This window comes from Oxyura jamaicensis, chromosome 3 (genome assembly GCF_011077185.1).
Source record: "Oxyura jamaicensis isolate SHBP4307 breed ruddy duck chromosome 3, BPBGC_Ojam_1.0, whole genome shotgun sequence".
Taxonomy (NCBI): domain Eukaryota; kingdom Metazoa; phylum Chordata; class Aves; order Anseriformes; family Anatidae; genus Oxyura; species Oxyura jamaicensis.
In genome coordinates this window covers 93,227,044-93,250,467 of record NC_048895.1, presented here as the reverse complement: position 1 = coordinate 93,250,467, position 23,424 = coordinate 93,227,044, and the positions used below count along the sequence as shown (strand labels likewise).

Below are 23,424 nucleotides of genomic sequence, written 5' to 3'. Positions count from 1 at the left end.
ACATTTTTCTTTTAATAAAGATGGATCCTACAAGTCAGAAGGCATCTGAAGTCTGGACTCACTAGATAACTGTATAATATAGTTATGTACCTAGTAAGCCTGAAATGCATACAGGTTAATGATCCATCTCCCCCAACTGCTTTTGTTTCAGTTAAAGTTTTTGCTTTAGGAAAAAAAAAAAAAAATCAGTCATTGACTGTGGAAAAAAACAGTCTAAACCTTTCAGTCATAGCTGATGATAACAATGCACAGTCACATGCTCCTGTCCCAAGAAAGATGATGACCCTTTTCAGGGAGGCAACTCCCTGAAAGGGCTGAGCAACATGGCCAGTAATTTTGATAATTCTGATTCAGCAGAGGATGAGTGCAGATGTTCATGTAGAACTCATTAACAGCTAATCAGATACTTCTATGCAGACATCAGTGCTTGCTGAATCAGTGCCTGAATGAGTAATTTACTGAGGTAGCGTTCATTCTTAAACACATACACAATGGTGTACAGGTAAAAGACATGTATTTAGATGAAGGCATAAAATAAAATAGCTGTGTGAGTAAATGTATGCACGTTTGGAACATTAGAGCACTCCCACTGTCAAACTGAAAAGGAACCTTTTCCTGCACAAGGAGAGTAGTCAGTTTTAAAAAACGAGCAACACATGGAAAGAAGCCTGTTGGGGAACATGATATTGCAGTAAGCAATTTACGAACAGCACAGCTGAATCTGTCATCACTGCTCTAACTAAAGCTGTGTCACTTCTAACTTTCACTTCATATTAAAACCAATTAATTTCGAAATACTGAGTACCTTCCAATTTAGCTATATTTTCAAAGAGTGTGGTCGCTGTGGGAGAAGCATTATCACAAGTTCCATCTGGAACGTATGCTAAAAGAAGATGCAGGAGAACAAAACCTGAAAGCCACCACACACAGAGAACACAATATATCAGGCAAATGTTGACTAGCTGCTAGTGCTACAAAAGAAAAAAAAAAAAAAAAAAAAAGAGAAAAAAAAAAAAAAGAGTGGTGATTCTATTAGATCACCAAAAATAGGTGATTAAGTGTAACAAAGAAGACAAGTCTTTCTCCAGGAGTAAAATTGGTGTGTTCTGACTTGTGCTGCTTGAATTCTCTCCCCACTTTCATCTCTAACGTCCATCACACCCTCAGCACAATCTTTGTCTTCTTGGAAAATATAACACTGGTGATTCACTCTACAGTCTTTTTAATCTGTCATCTCTGCTGTGAAAAAAAAAAAAAAAAAAAATAGACTAAGACATCTTTTTCAATCTCCTTTATCCTAAATGGAAAAAAGGGTGTACAGAGGGAAGGTGTAGCTTATTCTATCATAGAAATATAATGAGTCAAGTTGTAGGGAATCACGTTGGGGATGAGCTTTGGTTCATGTGTTAGTCACATTTCACTTGTATGTCACAGGCCAGAAGCACAATGTTTTACCAGTGGCTCTACTGGCACAGTAGACTCATGCCAGTGTAGATTTAATATCAGTTTCCCTTTGCAGAGGTTGTTGTGCTGGAAATCATCTCATACAACATGGTCCACTGACATATGTGCTTGAATCTATTTCCTTAAGTATTTCCTTGCATTCTTGTTGAACGAAATACCACATAATATTTTTCTCATGACTGATAGCAATCAAAAGACACTATTTTCCTTAGATTTGACTGCAGAAGGTTGAGAAAAACAGTGATGCTGTGCACCCAGCCTTAGCATTCGCTGTGCTTTGTGTTTGCTTCCCTTAAATGTTATTCATTAAAGAACTTTTTAGGATTAAGTAGATAACATTACTTATAGACATTTTAAAATGTATATTTGTTTCATTGAAATACAAGCCAGAAGTTCACTCTTACTTCTGCCACTTTAGCTGGTATGATGTTTCCTTCATATGGGCATCCCAATGCACAAGACACATACCTACAGCAAAAAGAACAACACACAAAGATACTTCTGTTTTATATGTGCATATCTGTATCCATACATGTTACATTCCAAAAAAAAAAAAAAGTTTAAATATAATTTTGAATAGTTAAGCCAGTCAATACAGAATAAAGATCCCAATGAAAAGTTAAAATTACATCAGATGAAAATAACAGGCTTCCCAAAATTCTTTTTAAATCACAGAACAAAGTTTTATAGCTTTATTTATGCTCAATGTATGTCACAAGTTGTAAAGGGCTGGCAATGCAGCCAAGTTAACTCTGCTGCAGGAAACTTTGATTTTTCTCGGTATTTCCTTTTAAGTTGTAAGAGCCAGCTCAAGTTTTGCCTTGCCTGGCCCACACAAGGAATTCAGAGGAAGTACAGTATCATTTTCCTCCTTGTGCCAGCTACCTGGATCATAAAGAGCAGCAGAAGGACACAAGCAACTTACAATCACTTTGTCATCTCATCAGTAGCTAGAACTGTGGTGAACAGGGTAGCTTTGGCCCTCTGTATCTCCGCTGGCATTTCTGTGCCAGTGCCTCAGGAGAATTACAGCTCCATTGCAAGGTATGCCTTGGGACACGAAGAATCTGTGAGAACCTGTGTCTCTCAGCAGCTATCTACTCCACAAAGTACAAAAACTGGGAGCCACAACTGAGCCTTCATTGTTCAGTCTTAGTGCTGTGTTAATGTAAAATTTGGTTTAAATTTCCTTTTTTTAATGACAATTAAAAGCCATGAAATTCCAATTAAGCTTCTAATTGTTTATCTTAAATTGATTAGGAATAGGATTAAGCTAACCAGAAACAGACATTCAAAATCAAAATAAGTGTGGCTGTAGAGGGATTTACAACAGCTTCAAAGGCAGGCAGAGCCCCATTCCCAGTGGGAGGTTGCTCAACTGCTTAATAGGAGAACAAGAGCCTTCATCGATCCCTTGTCATTCCCCTTCCCTCAGCACTGAAGGATATAATGTAAAATTATACACTGTATAATGCAAACTGGATTGAACAGATGCCAGTTTGTATGTAGTCAAGGTCCACAGGGTAAAAAACGTATTGTTTCTTTGCAGCTGATGGAGAAACTGATTGATAGAATGTGAAATCAGGATGAGTAACAGGCAAAAACAAACTGTGAAAAAAATGTCAGCATTTTAATGCGTAGAACATATTCCATCCCTTATATGAAGGTATGCTGTTGGCACACTGGAACCAGCAGTAAGAACGAAGCAGACCCTGAACCTAAAACGAACCTGATTAGCCCTGACAAAGAAATGGAAACTAATCTTCTTTCCACAAAAGTGGTTGGGTCCATTACATCCTGCTTATAATTTTAGCCCAGATGCCTACTAAGCATGATTTCAATTATCTGTATATTATTATGAAAGCCAAGTTTTTCAAACTTGGTCATATGCTTCATTAAATATCCCCCAATTTAGATGTCACCATTTAAGGTTTAAAATTCTAAATTTTCTTATCTACATAAAACGGTAGCTACTTTTAACAGCTAAGCACTGCCCTGCTTTTGAGTGACACAACTCTGAAACAATTCAAGACAATTTCCTTAATTTTTTAATGCATGCACAGAGTTTTTCAAACACTACCAAGCATGAAAAATTTCAGAGCCAAAAGATTGTTTTTTACATAATACCATGATGCCTAGAGCTAGAGAACACAGACTTGTAATGAAATTATTTTGTAACATCAGCCACAGCACTCATGAAGTGAGCAAGAACAGTACTAAATACAAAGTAAATGCAAAACATACAGTATGTATGCACATGTTCCCTTTAATTGCATTTATCTTACATGTTCCTAATAGCTATATATATTAGATCAGGAAGAACTGCATTCGGTAATGATAATACGGCATGAGTGACATCTGGAATGGAGTAGGGCAAACAGAAGTAAAAACAGGCCAAAAGGTATCTATAGAGAAAGGAAATACTCCCCGTAGTTCACACCAGCTAGCAGAAATTCGCCTGAGCTCACATAATTCAGCTGGGCCTACTGAGATATGAAAGTATGTGGTGACCTGAGGAATCTGCCTTCTACAATACACAAATCTGTTTGAGATTATGAACTCTCTACATGCTTCTACCATTGTGCTTCACCTGACATTTTAAACAAGGAAAATATGATAGATATAATCTAACTGGGCATCTGATACTACACTGGAGAAAACAGGGATTACTAAAAGAATTAGACAGGTAAAGGACTTCCTACCAAAGGGAACAAAGTCCCATGGAGAATGAAAGAACTGTTTTAGTAGAACTTGCCAAGGATGAGTTGGGCAGAATTTTGTCTAATATTTTCATTTAATGAACTGTCATAAAAAGTGTGATGATAACAGTAAATTTCTTGGTACTGTCATTACCAAAAAAGCACTGGGATTTGTTGAAGGAAGGACAGGATCAACAGAAATGGGACTCAATTGATAGCAGTGTCAAAGGAAGTGAAATGCCTGAGATGAGGCTGTAAAACAGTGAAATATGCTCCAAAAATATAACAGGATGAGCAGTTTTAGTAGAGAACATAAAATACGAATTCCATTTGACAAGTTCTTGTTATGTTCTTATTGGAAATAGCAAATACAATTTGAGTCATTCGTAGAAAAAGTAATACAAGCTGGAACAGATGCCAGTAAGAGCCGGTACAGCTAGCAGCAGTACAGAGAACCTATGATATGAAAAGAGAAAATATGCATGCCAAGGTGAAAGAGGGAATATAATCATTTATCTACTCTGAACATTTGCCAAGACATCCAGACTTAAGGCAGCTCTGGGTGGGATGCTTTGTAATTGCATTTGTGTGGTTCCAAATTAATAAGCTCAAGCAAGAGGAGGTTTTGATGGAAAGTTATCTGCTATCTACAGATACATTTGGCAGCTACATTTTCTTTGTGGTGTATGAAATAACCCATAAGGCATAAAAGAGAATCCAGCCAAAGCAGAGCCCCAAGACCTCCACCCACACCCCTCCAAAATAGGAAACAACTTCGAAGAACATGGTGAAGAACCGCTTGGAAAGAAGAAAATGAACAAGACAGCCATGGAAAGCAACAAAGGACACAAGTTTAAAGAAGAGCCTGGTCAACTGCAGCAAACACTACTGACAAGTCAAGAAGAATGAGGATAGACTACTGTTTCTGAGATCTTGTCATCAGGGAGTTTGGTGAGAGCTGTTGCAGTTGCAAGCAAGGAACAGAAGCCAAAGTGTAGGAGTTATAAGAGGGAATCACAGAAGAGGGTCTCCAGACGGTAATTATAAACAGCGCCTTCAATGAGCTTAGGAATGAAGCAGAGATAGGCGATGAGATATGATATGAAGAACCAAGTGGGGTCAAAGGTGCAATTTTTAAGAGGCAAATGCTTGCTTATATTGCAATGGAAAAGAGCCAGAGAACAGCAAGAGGTTAAGAAAGAGAGTAAGGGAGGAGAGAAATAAGAGGAAGAACAGAACATGGGGTCACTGGGGCAAGTAGAAGGGGTACAGATGGGAAGTAGACAAGAAACTCCTGCTGTTCTGACAGTAGAGAAGGAGAAACCATTATGGGAGGTAAGGAAGAATAGTGACAGAAGGAAGGGCATACTGTATCTATTTTTCCATAGAAGAAAAAGCAAGAACTTGTGTGAAGAAAAGCAGAGGGGAAAAAGAGGGGAGAATTTGAGCATTGAGTTACAGAGGCAACTGGGATTTAATTTGGGGATTCAATTAAGTTGGAGAATACAGCTGCTTTCTAAAAAGATGGTAGGACTGAAAAAAAAATGAATTTGTAATGAAAAAGACTGTCTTAGTCTCAGAATATTCACCAGAGACACTCCTTAGTATGAGAGCAGAAGCAAATATCTGGGAGTTCACAAACCAGACTTTGCAATGGAAGTGTTTAATTCTAAGTATGCGCTTAAATCTTTGCTGAATCAAGGCCAGGCATTTTAGTAGCTTAACTATGTCTTTAGCATGCTATGAAGAAACAGCCCAAGCAACCAGAGTAGAAAGAAGGGCTTGCAATATGTGGAGGTATCTGTAAAGCAGCTTTAGGAGCACATAGGTTGATGCTGTTTCTCTCACTCAGGTTGTATGAAATCAGAATTACTCTCTTCAGTAAAAAAGTGATAAAAAGATCTCTGCTTCCTTCACCTGGCAGTGGTTACCTAGTCTCTTGCCTGTTTTCCAGATTTCTCTGCAGGTGAGTATCATTTGATCTTAATGATTCTGTTACTCTATAATCATCTCCTAAATTGTTTTCTACAAATATAACAATTAAAAAACTAAAACCCAACAACTTTAGTATGTAATATTCTGGATAAAAATGCTGAACAGCCTCTGGGGATGGGGAGGGATAAGGAAGAGGAAGAGGGTTTTCAATTTCTTCCAATAAGCCAAAACCAAATTGCAGCGTTCCACAAATGGAACATAAGACCACATCAGGTCCCCAAGATCAAGGTCACTAGGAATGGTGATAATCACTACACCAGCCCAATGACTGTGAAGTGCAGGATATGAAACCACAAACAGGGTAAATGAGCAAACTTTTCATAACCAAAGTGTTAAAAGGAAAATGAATCCAAGCAGAAACTGAACTCCATGTTGTAATCAGCCCTTTGTCAGCTTGTTTCAGCAAGAGTTCCAGAGACAGATCCACAGCTGCTACCACAGCTGGAAGCACGGGGCCTCCTGAGAAGCCAGTTGCAGACTCAGATGCTGCTGTTTCCTGTTTATTATTATAGTGTAAGTTCGCATATAATTTACCATGTTCACTGCAGATGTATTTATTTTTATTGGATGTTCGTGCTAAAATGTATATGCCTATCATTTGATGAATTCATAATAGGAAGGTTGATCTGTCTCTTTGTAAAGGAAGCCATTTGTTAGAAACAGGCAACCTTTACAGTAAGGAGAGGGTAATACAAAGAAGAGAGGAGGAAAAGGAGATTCTTCCAGAAACACAATCTCCAAGCCAAGCCCAAAATGTGTAAATAAAGCTAGGATTTCTTTCTGCACTTGATTTAAAGAATAAAAATATCAAAAAAATACCTCTCAATTTATGTGCTATTCAAAGTGAAAGCCTATAGTATTCGTTAGTAATTTTAGGATGCCTAGAAAACACCACTAAATTCTGAAAGTGACTTCTCTAAAAACAGAACAAAACTGTTACTGTAATGAAGGGGTCACTTAACCACTTCAGGTTTGATAGCTATATCCGTGTAGCAACCAGTAACATACTAGCAAACACATTGTATTGTTACCTCATAACTTCATATTAACATTTCAAGTTTGATTTTCCACTAACACTTGCAAGAAAGAGGGACAATTTTTAATTCCCACAGGTATCCTTTTTAAAAAATAAATATATATATATTAAAGAAAAAGCTATTCTGGTCCAACAGTAGTATTTTCTGTCTTACAGGCACAGAAAAATTGAGTAAAAATTGGTAAAAAGCTGTTCCTAAGAAAAATCTCTCCTCTTATATAGTGCAATCGTCCAGTATGATAGAGTTATTATAATGGCTCCTACATCCTTTTCTTAACCTGTGCCCAGTACAGCAAAATGCACAAAATCCCACCATTCTAGTAATCTCTGGATTCTCAGACTTCTCCAGGGGACTGTGACCAGCTGGCTTGATACCGTGCAACCCTGTACTTGTTTACCATTCACATATTAAAATGTGCTGCTTCCAAGGAAGTCTATTAAATGCTCATCTACATTTTGTTGTTCCCACAGTCTCAAATATAGGCTCACTTACAGTGACATGCAAGTGTTAAGCTGGTTTCACTAACTTTCTAAAGCAGCGATAATGATACAAATCACCCTGTTATTAATATAATTGCGACTATGCTCCAGAACATAATTTAGTCTAAAAAGGGTGGTTTAAAGCACTGAAAAAAAAAAAAAAAAATAAAGTGTAGTCCAACCCTAAGTATTCTAGAATGCTTATAAAATATGAGGTTGAAGTTTCACACAGCTTTAAACTGTACTGATTTGTGCAAAACTGCATTGTTTGAGTATATCTCATGGTACGTCTGAGTATCCAGACAAATGACTTGAATTAAGGTATCTAAGATGAACTGTAAGAAAAGGAAAAATGGCATTATTGTACTGAACTAAGATCAAATTATCTTGACAATCAGAAGTTTCAGATAATTAGAATGTTTCTTTATAAACAAAATAAACTTTGTCATTTCCAAAATTACTTGTTATAAAGTATATTAAAAGAAAACTGATGCATTCTTTCACATGATTTTTTTTTCAAAATAAACGCAAATATAAAAAGCAGAATGAAGATAACTAAAATTGAATCTTTCTTCTGTAACTTCTACTATTTTGTGTCTTACCTTGTGTATTAGCATAGATGTAAAACAATAGTTATTTCCTATAATCAACAAGTATAGTAGTTTTAACCTGTAACCTAATGTAACATAAAAGGTATTAGTTGTACTATTTTGATAATATTTCAATACAATTGTTTGTATGGTATCTATCTGTCATAGCAAAAAATATTGCTATATTCAGGTATATCAGCTGGTATTGAATTCTATATAGACACAGATATTAGACACATATCAATACATTCCAATATCCTTTTACGTATTGTGAACAGCATACTGCTCATTCTTAGAAGTTACAGGACTATAAACAAAGGAATTGTATACACCAGTTTAGAATTAATGTGTGATTACATGTGTTTTAATTTATGAAGCAGCAGCTTTGTAAGGAAACGCTTCTAGAGTTAAAAGTTATTTTACAGCAAACATTTCCATCTGTTTTTCTAACACTGAACCTCTAAACACTTGCATACACATTCACATTTGCACATGCAAATAGTCCAAATGGCCTCAAAAGGACTCTTCACATGAAATTTTTTCAGGACTTGGACATAAATACTGCTTTTAATTGCTGGAGAGGTGTTTATATATATACAGAGAGAGAGAAATTACAACCTTTCAGCTTCATATTCCCTGTTCATTTTATTAGGATTAAGACAGTCCTATACAGAACTGAATGTTTCAAGAGGTGATAGATTATTTCACTTTCACAGGACAGACAGTAGGTACTGAAGTGCCATTTGTGGAAAACAGGGACAAGAAATTCCCTATTTCCTTACTGCTCTTCTATTGTAGTAACTGTAATATATTTCTATGTCTTTTTCAATTTTGGAATGTATTAACTTTGAAGAATCTGTTTTAACCAGATGTTACTTCACTTCTCTACATATATATTTACATTAAAATTACATCTACAGTAAAACACAATCCAAGTGTGATTACTTGCAATTATCATTTGCCACAATTTTTTTACCAGTCCTGGATTGGTAAAAAAAATCCATCTTTAATCACTGAAAAAGATATGATACTTTTAACAGTACCTGAATTATGTATTAAAAGATGCAATCCTAAAACCAGCAGTATTTTGTGCCATGTCACATGCAAAATATGCATAGTAGTCATTAGCTGACCACAGTTTATAACACTGATTTGGCAGTGTCTTCACAGAATGTGTCCCAGATGTTATTGTAAAGGTTTTATGCACATACAAAAAAATAAAAATTAAAACCCCTTTATGATGCTAATAAATAGTCTAACTTCTAAGACCATATGCAAGATTTCAATTCTTCATAAACATTTGAACTAATTTAGTAAACATTTAGAAAACTGTGTGCTGTGCTACAGATTTTAAATGTGACAGCTGACAACATAAATTTTCTGGATGATGGAGTCAATGTTAGTGCAGCTGTAGCAACAGTAAGACATGCAAAAGCTTAAAGTTTAGTTTCAACTGTTTGAGTGCATTTTTCATAAGATTCAAGGATTGCCAATGACTTACACTCACTACATAAATTATAAAATGCCAGTAAAAATAGGAAATAAAATTTGAACCCCTTAAAATTATTTTTGGAAGTATTTTTGAACTGCTCAAATAAGGTGTTAGGGCAAGGCACTAAATTATCCATTTCCTGCAAATAAATAACACTTTAAACAACAATAGTGCTTTAGAAAGGAAACAATCTCTGTATTTAAATTAATATAAATACAATTTATGCATATTAATATTTTTATTACCTAAGTAATTCAAGCAAAATATTTAGCCTACAAAATTTACATTAGAAGCCAAAATGTGTAGTCCTGGGAGCTTGCTTGAGTAAAGACTGCAGAGTTTGGCCACAGTTCTTTATAAGTAGCTATTCTCTAAATGAGTGATTTAAAAAAAAAAAATGTTAATTCTCAATGCACAGAATGCAAATCTTTGCCCTAATACTCCACAGTTTCATTTCGTGCTACCTTTCACCATAAGGCCTATTAATACATTCATTGTATCTATTGCAATTTACATAAATTACAAGATGCTAACCCTTAGTATATGCACAGGTAGAATGGGGTTTAGCTGCTCTAATGTTTTTTATCAAAAATAATCATCTACAGCCCATGCCTTAGACAGGCCAATCCATAGCGTGACTAACATAGGATAGGACCCAAGTTCCTTTGCAGCCAAAAGGATCATCCAGAGAGTGATCCATCTTATCCTAAGGCAGATACTTAAGAAAGCACACATGATAAATTATAGCCTGAAGGCTGCCTATTTCTCTCTGGTAACTAAAAACAAATTTAGGACAACAATCTCAAACTTGTCATGTTGTCACGCTCAGCTTTGCCTCATGTTATAACAATAGCTGTAATCAATATGTAATAATTATAAATAAATGCCACTCAACAAAATAAAACCTGAAACTAATCTCCTCCTTGAAATTAAGAAACAATCAGTGAAACAATGAGTATCAATTCTAAATACTGAATGTTAACTGATAAATTAAGTAATATCCCATCCTTTAGTTTCTAAAATGCCAGGTTTGAGATCATTTAACATAAACTCCCAAATTTCAAATATTGAAACTCAGTTTCTGCCTCTGCTTACTTGTTTATGTGACACTTATAGTATAGATCTGGGCAGAACAGCATAAAGAATAACTTGCAACAAAGTCCTAATTGTCTCACCATTCAGAGAATCTTGCAAGAAAGTTTCAGGGAAAATGCCATTTATTTCATCTGTCACTAGAAGTAATTTTTATAGTAGCAGCTATATGGGATCATAAATCAAAATGGTAAATCACAGGCTTCAATAGCTAACTCTTTTTTCATTGTTTTATCTCCAGGAAAAAGTCACTTTGATTGCACTGAATATTACTACTGAAACTGTTTTTTTCTTTTTAAGTTCCCCTTCCTGATTATCTTCTCCACACTTTTTTTTTTCATTAAGAAGGAGAAGCTCTCTGTTTTATATCATTAAATGTAATGTAAGACTCCACGAGTCTTCTAAATGTACTTCAATATTTGGCAACTAATGAACCACTTCCACTCTAGTCCTAAGGAATTCCCTGTAGCAATGCAGGCTTTTGTTGAGTATTAGCACAAGACTTCCAGAACTGAGCTGGAATTGATGGTCTGCTTCCATAATCTTCCTATCATAAGCAGCTGAAATACTGTAAACAGACTTATTTACTTCCTGGATTTGGCATTCCTCTTTATGGGTATTTCTTTATTTTTTAACTAATTAGGAATTTCAAGTCCACCTTCGAGAACTTTGTTCAAGAGATCTGCCATTAAAGCCCTGTACTCTGCATGTTCATGTGCCTGATTTTTCTCTGATGTTCATGTGCCTGATTTTTTTCAGAATTCTAGTCTACAAAAGACGGTATATTGAAGCTTAACAGAAAATACCGAGGTAGATGTACACTAATCAATCCTTTTTATTTCTAAGCAATCATTCAGTCTCAGTGCTTCCTAGAGATTTCTGTAACCCACGAGGAATGTGTCTAAATGAGTATGAATGTGCAGGTACAAGACTCAATGTATCACAATAGTTGGTAACTATTCTCTTGAAAACATTATTCGTCTGGACTCTGATCCTTAACAACATTTCATTTCTCATTAATTACTATTTTGCATCTTCAAAATCTACATGTAAGGGATATTTTAAATGTGCACTGAATATGCAAATGTATTGTATTAACTGGTTCTGATTTATTTTCTAACTTATTAGCATGCTCAAAACTTTCTTTTCAATAATTTCATATACTGGAAATCATATTCAGATTATGCTTTAGATACTTTGAATTATTACTTCAGGTTTTCTGGCTATGAAAGAGTGCTCTATTTTCTGTAATTTAAATTCTTGTCAGAATTATAGCAGATTAGCAGTTTCACTATTGAATTAAGTTAGATCCCCTTGGACAAATCCTAGTCAGTCTTCTCCTAAAATTATTGATTTGTTGAAATATAGTTTAGTATCTTATATCTCAATGTCCCTATCTCTAATTTTCACTAGATAAATTAGTTCCCAAGCTAGTATTCTGTGCTGAAGATAGCTGTAATATAAACACACTTCAATGTACTTATCCATTCCAATTGGATTCTTTACTCAGTTACAGCCCTACAAAGGCAATCATTCTGTCAGTGGCCTCCTGCTTCTCAATGATTCACTTTCCTTAGACTGGTAAGGCTGAGGAAGATAGCTATAGCTGGAATGGATTTACATCATTTTCATTCACAGTTTCAAATATGTTCACTTTATAGCACATCTGATATTTAGCAGTCCACTGCTGAAGCGTTGTGTAACATGTTGCACCTGGCATGACAGACTCCATAAAATTGTCCTGCCTATACCATGTGAATTTTGCTTAGGTTTGCACACTGAAGTGAAATTACAGGTCTTTGCACTGGATGCACAAAGTAAGCACTTCTAAAACATAATCTTATTATATTTTCTCTGGGTTAAATTATCTTATTTTTGTTCATCTCTGGATTGCTGCTCTTCACTGTTTGCTTTCTTACATGATTATTGATGTCCCTCTCACTGTATCTTCTAAGTTTGTTTTCTTTCTTTTTATTCTTAATTATTTTAATATTATTCTTGTCTTATTCTGTTCTGCTTCTCTGTATGACCATTTTCTGCCTCTTTTCTGCCTCTCTCCTCTTTCCAAGTGTCTTCCCATCCTGGTACTTTCTCAATCTTCTCTTTGTGACCACATATGATTGATCACGTAGTTAACAATAAATGTATGGGAATGTTGTAGAATCCTATTGTGGGAACTGCCATTTCCATCACATGTCAGTGTATCAGAGCCAGAATAGCTTCTGCTGGCATATTACAAATGCCTTAGACACACATTTGTGGAAAAGGAGCAGCAGGGTTCCGCTTTCTTAAGCATGTGCAAACTAGTGCAGAGAAGATTAGTTACCATTTTAAGCTCCAACATCAACTTAGAGTCCACCACAGGGAGCTTCTTCATCAGCTGTAGTTTACATCTTCTGGACCAGTTGCAAAGTCCATTTATTGACAACCATAGCTATCCAAAAATACATACAGTGCACAAGCTTTGAGGATTCCCTTGATGGTTGGCTGGCTCTATTGTTCCATCATTTTTATACCTTGATCCTACAGTGTATTAAGTGATACATTATCAATACTATTATTCTGCATGTAGGATACTTTTTAAGGTTCAGGAAACAATGTTATAAGTTCTCAGCAACACAAAACAAATTTTATTCTGTCACCTGTGATAATATAAAAATTTGCAGAGTAAATGGATATGTAGATACAGTTTTTATTTTTTCAATTTCCAGAAAAACTAGTTGTCATTAGTATTTACAAGATATAGAAAAAAATAGTAAATATATGTATTTTTTAAAGCATTTTTACAATAAAGACTGTTAATTCATTAAATTAAGATGTAAAATTTTGGTAGTATCCTTTTCTACTGATACAAAAATAATCCCTTTAATAGTGACTCCAATATCTCTGTATTACTTAAGAATCTTTATATTTACCCACGCACTGGAATATTCATATTCCTTGCTGATTTGACAACTTCTTCAAATTTTTCTATGCTTTCTTCAATAGAACAATTAATATTCATTTTGCTAAAAGATTCAGATGCTGCACCAAATACTGAGACTTCTGTAGCTCCTGCTGCAATCTGAAAAATACATTTCAACAAAACAGAAGCATAACGCTGTATTAGAAGTTTAGATTGTTTAATTCTGTATAGAACTTTAAAGTACATTATAAGTCTCATCTATATCTCAAATAATAGTTTAATTACATTATTTTTAATCTACTGCATACAAACCGATGGAATTAAACTTTGAGTTCATTAAACTGTGGCAAATTTCCTTCCTCTTCTTAGCAACTGGATACCCATTCATTTCTGAAGTGATAAATGTAGATATTAAAATGTAGGAAATTATGTGAACACACTCCAAAAATAACAATGATTGATACTTACGTTTCATTTTTCACAAAAAGAAAAGATCATATAACATCCCTGAAATATCCATCCTCTAAAAAATCCTGTTCCTAGTGAATGCCAGGAAATCATTCTCACACTTAGGACAGGCTCTGTATCCTGCATGTTCCTACACCAGCAACAGTAACCAACAGGAATTTCTTTGATACAGTCAACTGTAGGATCCAGAGCTCCACTGGTCTTGGTGTCATAGTTGATAGGGACAATATGTAGAATGTGTATCTGGACTCTGATGAGAAAAAGTCTCTAAGCAAATACCAGCCTAGAGAATGTGTCAATGTTTTTGCTTCATCGAAGGGGCACTTAGCCTTAGCTTGTACTCAGGACCTCAGTAAATCAAATAACACGAGGTAAATCAGAATGATGAAAGTCAAGTGATTGGAGAAAACATTTAAACTTAGGAGAACAGCTAATTAATTCATTCTCACTTTCCAGTGAGAATACTACTATTTCTACGATAAATAAAATAAAATAATACAATCACTTTTCTCTTTCTAGCTCATTTTTTTCTCACTTTTTTCACTTTACCTTCTGCTCCTGAGGGATAACTTCCAAACTTTAGCAACTGTTAAAGGAACAAAAACCCTTTCAAATAGATGGAAAAAAATAGCATAGCAGCAAGAAAGAACTCAGGAATCACCTGCAACTATTTCTTTATTGTTTTTTCTTCACTACACCTCTAAGTAGAGTATGTAGAGATATAATTTCATTCATACAAGCTACTGCTGCAGACACAGTTGTGACACTAAAAATCTGACTACCAATGGTTGACTCACCTATGTACAGGATTCTGTTTTAACAGAGATTGCATGTGCAGTATAGAACCTGAATGACAGACTATACACAAACGTCAAGCAATATATCTTTCAGACATGGCCTGTCCTATATCAAGGCAAGGCACAGAAGCCTAAAAAAATTCAGAAAACACAGAAAAAAAATATTGTTTTATGAAGACTGAAAAGCTCAATTTTTGTAACTCCAAACACTTTGAGTCCTATCATCCTTAATATTTTCTAGTATGACGTGAAACATTTTTTTTGAACCCTACTGAAATGAAATGAGAAATTTAAGAAATCTAATACATTCCTGTAAACCATTTTCATTTAATTCACTCACTGCTTTCCAACAATAAAACACTCTTCAGAACCTTTTCCAGGGCCAACAAGTCAAAGAAGTAAAAGGAATTCTCCTTCTCTTTACATGCCATCATCATTTATAGGAACTTGCAAAGACTGATTGAATGATACTTTCATTAAAGCTTGAATAAACAGAACTTAAAATCACTCTGTGAATTCAGTCATTTTTCACAATGAAGACTCAGTTTTTCATTAAAAGAAAAAAAAAAAAAAGCATAGTTTAGCTCTAACAGGATAAGGTACATGATAAATAGCTAGTTTATGGTACTGAGCTGGAAGTGAAGGAAAACAGGAAGGAGGTAAATTTTACAAATGCACTTACAGCAGAATGAAAACCTTGAAGGTTAGGTGTGAGAACAGGATATCGAACTCCAGGATGCTGCTCAATGCCTCTCATTACTTCTTTATGATCTGCCATCTAAAACATAAAAAAATGGTATTGATTGGCTATTATTTTTTGATTTTATGTATCTAAGCAAAAAGTCACTGATCCATTGTCTAGATTAGGTATACAGTTCCTACAGAAAGGATAACAGCAAAGGGATTAAATTGAAGTTGTACACGTGCCCTTTCTTGCATTTCTTAACTTAACTTTTGATTACTTGAGCTGCAAGCATTCAAATTCTACCTGAATACAGAATTGGAGCTAAAATTATCAAAAAGTTGTTTTTGTGTGTATCTGTAACAACATAAATTGCATCATACACTGAAAAACTTTTTATCATATTAATCATCAATTGGTACTGCAACTTTAAAACTACCTTAATGGATTCCATAGGTGGAACTAACAGAATAACTAAATTTTAAAACTATCCACATACTGAATTCTCAGAATTCTTACTAACGTGACTTCATAATCTTACCTGTAATTGAACCTATGCAACACTGTAACCAGCATATTTGAAAAGACTAATCATAAGATTTGTATTTCATGTCTTACAGATTTTGAGTTTTAAAAAATGAATCTCAATAGTGTGTTTTAAATGCTGTTTAAATCAGCTTTCATATATGCAAATCTTCCAAGCAAACAATACTTATTCCGAGCAATTGAATTGGAATTCTTATTCTTTTCACACTCATGAAAAGTCAGGTTAGGAATACTGTATGAAAAAAATAGATGAACTACAAAGCTTTAGTAACTTGTAATTTGGAATGGATAAGATATTGATAGTTTTGCAGTATGACAATTCTAAGCACATTCTATTAAATTATAGTAGATTATTAAGTGCCAGTACTACCATCAGCCTAGAAATTTCATGTCACTGGTTTTCTCTTATGAATATGGATGAATTAAAAATGCCAGAAATGCATGCAAGTCCCCTCCAATGCAAGCCCACCATGCATCTATAAAGGGGATACATGGTATGAAATGTGTCTTATAGCCAGGTACAACTTATTTTCCATTAGGAATCAAGTGATGGCATAATGCAACTTTTAGTAATTGCTTCTAATATAAACTAAACCAGCATGATCACCTAACATATCTGATAAACTCACAAAAGACATTCTGTACTGCTTTATTGGTTTAAGAACAATCTTTCCTTCCTTAATTTAATAATTTTTCTCAGGGCAAGGGAGAATGTTTAAAATTAAATAGCAAATGTTGGAACTAATTCCATACTTTAAAATTATAGCCTGACTTAAAATATGCTAGAAATCAAAAAATGACACAGTTTCAAAAGTATGAAGCTGCCAGGTCCAAATAATATTTTATGTACTACATTTGTCCCATTACTATTTTTCCTGTAGGTAAAATCCCATTTTAACATATATTGCATGTTAGATTTTAAATTGTAATAAAATATTTCTCTTCCAAATTTCTTTAAAAATAAGCTTTCTAATAGTAGTTATTTATAATTTTTGGCCATTTAGGTTATAGGTGTGGGATCCTGTTTTATATGGCACCTTGCTACTGTGGAACTTTTTCTTTTAGCTTTTTTCAGCAATAAAAACATTGCCAAAAAAAACAGTGGATGGGAAACCATAAAAGAGCTTTAAAATACTAAAAAAAGAAATAAGTGAATGAGTGATCTAAACATAACCATGAATTCTATTCCCATGACCTATGAAAATAAAAAAGAAAGGAGCAAAGAAAAGACAAAGTCAGGACTGCACTTCCTTTCAGAGCAACACAATTTTATCTTTTAAATAAATAATTTTAAAAAATCAACACAAATAAAGCCAGTCAAATAAAAATATTCAGCCATGAATTTAAGATAAGAAGGGATTGTTCATTTTTCCTAAAACTGACAAACTTGTTCTAAATTTGGTATTCGTAATGGCCCATAGGAAAAGGAAATAATTAAACATGAAAGGAAGAAATACACCTTTGTTTTACTTTTTCTTCTTATATTTCAAAAAGTCTTTATTATTGTCTGTTGTAACCACCAAAGTTTGGTGACACTTGGAAAAACCTAGCATATACACTTTTAATCAACACAGTCTGAATGCATATTGTTCCTATATTGTCACCAAAGAAATTCTGCTTTGTCAGTGTTCTCTTCCTCTTTCCTATTATCCTGCCTTTGGGCCCTTCTCTAGTGATCCTAGGAACATTAAAATTAATCAGTATGTGTTGTACAGCCAGTTCTCTCTGCTAGTTCATGATAAGAAAAAGTATGATCATACCATGTTTTCCCAGAGGAAAGCCTGGAACACAGTTCAGTTCCAGGATGCATTCTCAGCTTAAACTGGTGTTGTGGTTTAACCCGGCTGGCAGCTAAACACCACACAGCCGTTCGCTCACCCTCCCCCCTCCCTCTCTGGGATGGGGGAGAGAAACGGGAAAGTGAAGCCTGTGGGTTGAGATAAAGGCAGTTTATTAAGATAGAAAATAATAATGATAATAATAATAATATGTACAAACAAGTGATGCACAATGCAATTGCTCACCACCCGCTGACCGATGCCCAGCCCAACCCCGAGCAGCCGGCCCCCCCACCCCGGCTAGCCACCCCTATATATTGTTTAGCATGACGTCAGATGGTATGGAATACCCCTTTGGCCAGTTTGGGTCAGCTGTCCTGGGTTTGTCCCCTCCCAGCTTTTGCTGCACCCCCAGCCTGCCCGCTGGCAGGACAGAGCGAGGAGCTGAAAAGTCCTTGGCTTAGTATAAGCAGTGCTCTGCAGCAATTAAAACATCAGCATGTTATCAGCACTCTTCTCATCCTAATCCAAAACATAACACCCTACCAGCTACTAGGAGGAAAAAATAACTGTCCTAACTGAAACCAAGACAACTGGACAAACTTTTTAATACATTTGACAGAAGATGTGCAAACAAAATAGTTTTTTAAAAAAATATATTTTCTCATACTAATTACTTTCGAGTTTTACTTTGTAAATAACTTGCACAGTCCTTACTAAACATACAAATACTCAACTGTTCCTGTGCATACAGTGGGATTTTAGTTTCAGACTCAGTGGAGTCTGCTGCCTTGGTTTGGTGCTAGGGAGCATTTCTGCGAAGTTTCCTCCATTTGTACAAGCTCTGTGTACCTGGATTTTCTTCACTTGATTCTACATCTCTGAAATGGAGTTGCTTCCACAAGAAGTCCCCTCTACCATGACTGTTCCCCAGAGATCAGTTGCACTGCTTGTCATATGGGTACTTGAATTTGTCACACTGTAACTTGGCTTCATATTCTCAAATATTTATCACTACATAAGTGATGAAGCAACTCACTTTAAAGTAGCTCAGAATCCTACAACCCAGTAGCTCTTTACTCATGGTGTCAATCCGCAACACAACACACACAAGTTCCTGCCATGGAAGAAATTGGAAATCACCTAATTATTTTTTTTTTATGTTTGGAGACTGATGACAATGTCTAAGATTTCAGATTTGGAAAGAAAGCAGAAAGGCAGGAGAAGAAAGCTAGAAGCAAGAAAAAGCTGGATTAAGGCTTTGCAGAGGCTCACAAGAATAGCTCTGTTAAGAAGTCTTGACATGGCCTACACTGCCTTTTCACTCAGCAGCAACTTTTAAGCTAAGACTCTAATGCTTCCTCCCTGACTGAGAAGCATTGCAGCTGCAGAGCAGCCAAGACCATGCCTGACCACGTACCTTGTTATCACAGAATCACCTAGGTTGCAAAATATCTCCAAGATCATCAAGTCCAGTAATTAACCACAGACTGCCAAGTCTACCACTAATCCATGTCACTAAGCACCACATCTACACATCTTTTAAATACCTCAGGGGATGGAGACTCAACCACTTCCCTGGACAATCTGGTTCCAGTGTTTCACAACCCTTTCAGTGAAGAAATTTTTCTCATTATCCAGACTAAACCTCCCCTGGCATAACTTAAGGCCATTCCCTCTTGTCCTATTGCTTATTGCTTGGGAGAAAAGACCAACCTCACTACAACCTCCTCAAAAAAAAAAAAAAAAAAAAAAAAAAAAATTCAACCCCGTCATGACCATTATCAATTTCAAGACAACCCAAACACTCCCTAACATACAAGACTACCCCACCACCTCTCCTTCCTAGTCTACGTCTTCTGAAGAGTTTGTAGCCATCCACTGCAGCAGTCCAGTCATTTTCTTCAATTGTTGACACTAAATCTGCATTCACCACAGGTAACCCCCCCTCCAAGGCAAGCAACTCACGGCTATAGATAACATTAGCTGGCAGAGCACCTTATAATTAGAAGTTACAAACCTTTGTGTTCCAACAAGCCCTTCAATGGACACAGGTAAATTTAATAATAATTCTTCCAGCTTGATGTTTTTCACTGGAATACAATTAGTGGGACAGACAGATAAAGGTATGTATAGTCCTAGTATATATAGTATGCATATGCATTGGGACTACTTTTTAATAATTAGCCCAACTTCAGCGGACCTAAATAAAACCACTAAACTTGAAAATTGTGTAAACAGCACCTGACTACAGATCTGATTTTACAATAATAATAATAATAATAATAATAATAATAATAATAATAAGTTACTCCTGTTCCATTGTCCTCTGTATTTATACAGACTATACTACTGGAAAACTCCACTGCATGGAATAACATGTAAATTGAAAGTAGAAATGGTGATGATTTTATATACCTGAGGCACCCATTTGGATGAAACGAAACTGGTCACTTCTATTGCAGAAAGCCCTGTTTTGGAAAGCCGGTTGATTAACTCAATTTTGATATCAGTTGGGACTATCACCTGTGAACATGGAGACATGATATCGTAAAGTATTTCATGCAGTAAGAAATTGTGTAAGTCATAAATACATAATCAATAAATGTGTTTTAAAATCATTAACTATACTGGTACATTATACCATAACTATACTGTTTATTGAGAGTAGGAAGCTACAATACAGGGAAAGCACTAGGAAGTATACAAGATCCTCCTTTATTTCTTTGTCCACTACAAAAAAATAAAGGAACATTTCCATGTAACTGATTATAGATCTGTCCTAATTGTTAGTAACCAAAGATCAGCCTAGCAAAGAAGTGACAAGGGAAATAATACAGAATAGTCCAACCACAGAAAAATGGGATAAAAAAAAGCTCCAAGGCTGAGGCAGAGTAATTCTCCTATTCTGTTAATACTATTAATTCTACAACACCTTTAATATCAGTATCAACATGTATAGGCTTAACATCCCATTTGCAGAAAGAGATGATTGTTTTGACACTTGTACTGTATTTTACACAATCTCTTTCAATCTTCTTCCATGCTTCCCCATCCCCCTTCAGGCAAATAATATCAAAAGAGTGATTTTTTTTCGTTTCCATGTTATTTCACCAGGAAATATAACAAAATCTATTGTACTATTCCTACTACAGTAGCATATATAGCACAAACACATATAAAAAAATAGATAGCTAGTGTTTTGTGGTGCTTACTAATTATGTCATGCCATTTGGTTGACAAAACAAATTCCAGAGAAAAAATGGTGGCTGAGTAACAGAAATGCTAGTTAACCAAGTTTAGCAAGACGTGATATGATTTAACATCTCGCTAAACAGTAATAATATACTCTTATTCTAACATGCAAGACAGTTATTAATATATATAAATAAATACACTTACTGTACAAAATGGAAGAAATGGTGATTAGCAGGATGCATGTATTTTACACAACGAAAATGACACTGATATCCATGTTAAAACACACACAAAAAAAAGAGAAAAATTACCTTTTCATTTTGTAATCCATCCCTTGGCCCAACTTCTACAATCTTTATGTACTCAGGCAGTCCAGATGTTTGGGATTCCTGAAACACAAATCGATACTGAAACGCTAAACAATGAAGATCTCTAAACTAAAAGGCACAGCTTGTACTTGTCCTCTTTCATGGTTCTTATATTATTCAGGGTATAAAGTCATACTGTCAACAGTAAGTTTGCTCACTGCCTTTCAAACTCAGTGAGAATATATTCCACACCTTGAATTAGGGAATATAAAGCAGAAGTTATCTGCACGTACGTTCCACTGCTCCTCGGAGGCTACAAATGTTTATTATAAAAATGTACATAAAACCATAAATGAACACCGTGTTTTACAGAGTGAGAAATATTCCCATTTCAAAAAGCTTCCAAACAAATGATCCCATCCTCCAAGCTTCTACCTGAATGTTCTCAATTTAACTGAACAGTTACTTCTGTGTACACGTTTGCAAGACTAGGCTATAAATCTGAAAGGAACGGGGCAGAGAAGACAAGAAATGTTGAAGAGATTATTAATGAAAGATGAAAGTAATTCCTCCACTGGAAGATGAAGGTTTTGAAGAAAGATTTAAAGGAGAACAAGGAAGGCCCCTGGTAGACAAGAAAAAAATTCCAGGTTTAAGAGCAGATCTGAAAAGGCTGGAGGCTGATGGTGAAAGGAGAGAAAGAAGGCAGCAGTAAGGTCAAAGGGCTAAGGAGAGCATGGGGAGTTGGAGGGGGAGGAATGAGAAACAAGATCAAAAAAGCAGGTGAAGGGAAATGAAACTTCCTTTTTTATTATTTAGTTGTTCTGTTATTCAATCAAGTTGACAGGTGTGGTAGTTAACGTAACTTGGGCCTTTAAGTCCTGCAACAGTTCAGAGCAGTTACTTAGGTTGACCCCCAAAAGCTGTGCATCTTTAAAAAGAAATCCAATGGCCAACTTTGGCCACAGAGTCAGCTCCTGGGTGAACAGACAGGATGAAGAACGCAGGCAGCCCCATCAGGAGGTCTGGAGGTGCCCTGTTTTCTATTTTGCACCAAATACAAAATCCAACCCAGCATCTTCATTCCAGTGTTAAAGCCCTTGATGGGATTAGTGCTAGCTACTTGTGGGACTCCTGCTCCCTCCACAATCTTTACCTCCCCTGGCAGCTAAATTCCGCTGGAGCCATGAAACTGTCAGCTCCAGGGGACAACTCCTGCATGCATCAGTCAGAGCCTGCACAGAGACCAGGCACAGCCTGCAGAAGTCACTTCTGCCACGCGTAAATATGACCGCTAATCTCACAACTTTCAAAACATGTTTTTCATCCCTTCCTTATTAGTATCACCAGTGTAGTTTCTACCAAGTGGCTGCTAATTTCTCCTCACAGCAATGGAAAGTGAGCCATCTGCACCAAACTTCTAGAGCACCTTGCTTTTTCCCTGCGTTCTCATTGCCCGTGCATTAAAGGAAGCTCTCTACAGTAACAGACAAAATACTGGCCAAAATACAATAAACATATTTCAGAGCATTTACTGTATATTTATCTGAGCACAGTAAAAAGAATGGGAAACAGCTGCATAGTATCTATTTGATCACGTGGAACATCTGGTAAGTTAAAACTTTGTCAGGCTGTGCTAAGCCCACACTCGCTGACAGTATAAACCTACTAAAATGTGAAGGTAAAATCTTCACATCTGCTGCATATTGTTTCTCTTTTTTTTTTCCAAGTTATTTTCACAAATATGGCACAGCTTCAGCATTAGGGGCATAAATCTGGGTTATTTCATGATTATCAGATCCTTCTTGTTACAAGACAAATGTCACAGCCTTGCTATGAATAAAGCTGTGACTGGGAAAAAAAAAAAAAAAAAAAAAAAAAAAAAAAAAAAAAA

General features: G+C 35.6%; 1 protein-coding gene across 20 annotated transcripts in view; it reads right to left on the bottom strand.

Moving 5' to 3' along the window:
* Positions 1 to 23,424, bottom strand: part of HMGCLL1 (3-hydroxymethyl-3-methylglutaryl-CoA lyase like 1) — a 79,808-nt gene that overhangs the window by 34,299 nt on the left and 22,085 nt on the right. For 17 of the 20 annotated variants that reach the window (XR_004749263.1, XR_004749264.1, XR_004749265.1 and 14 more), the window contains 5 exons: positions 21,534 to 21,611; positions 20,443 to 20,550; positions 15,701 to 15,796; positions 13,764 to 13,912; positions 1,869 to 1,932 (listed from right to left, as the gene is read on the bottom strand). Coding sequence is in view for 7 of the 20 variants with exons in the window: in XM_035321088.1 (XP_035176979.1) it covers positions 1,869 to 1,932; positions 13,764 to 13,912; positions 15,701 to 15,796; positions 20,443 to 20,550; positions 21,534 to 21,611 (495 nt within the window). In the remaining 13 variants the exon portion in view is untranslated. Of the gene's footprint in view, positions 1 to 1,868; positions 1,933 to 13,763; positions 13,913 to 15,700; positions 15,797 to 20,442; positions 20,551 to 21,533; positions 21,612 to 21,965; positions 22,284 to 23,424 lie in introns of those variants that run through there. The other 3 variants (XM_035321090.1, XM_035321087.1, XM_035321089.1) reach the window with 3 other exon arrangements.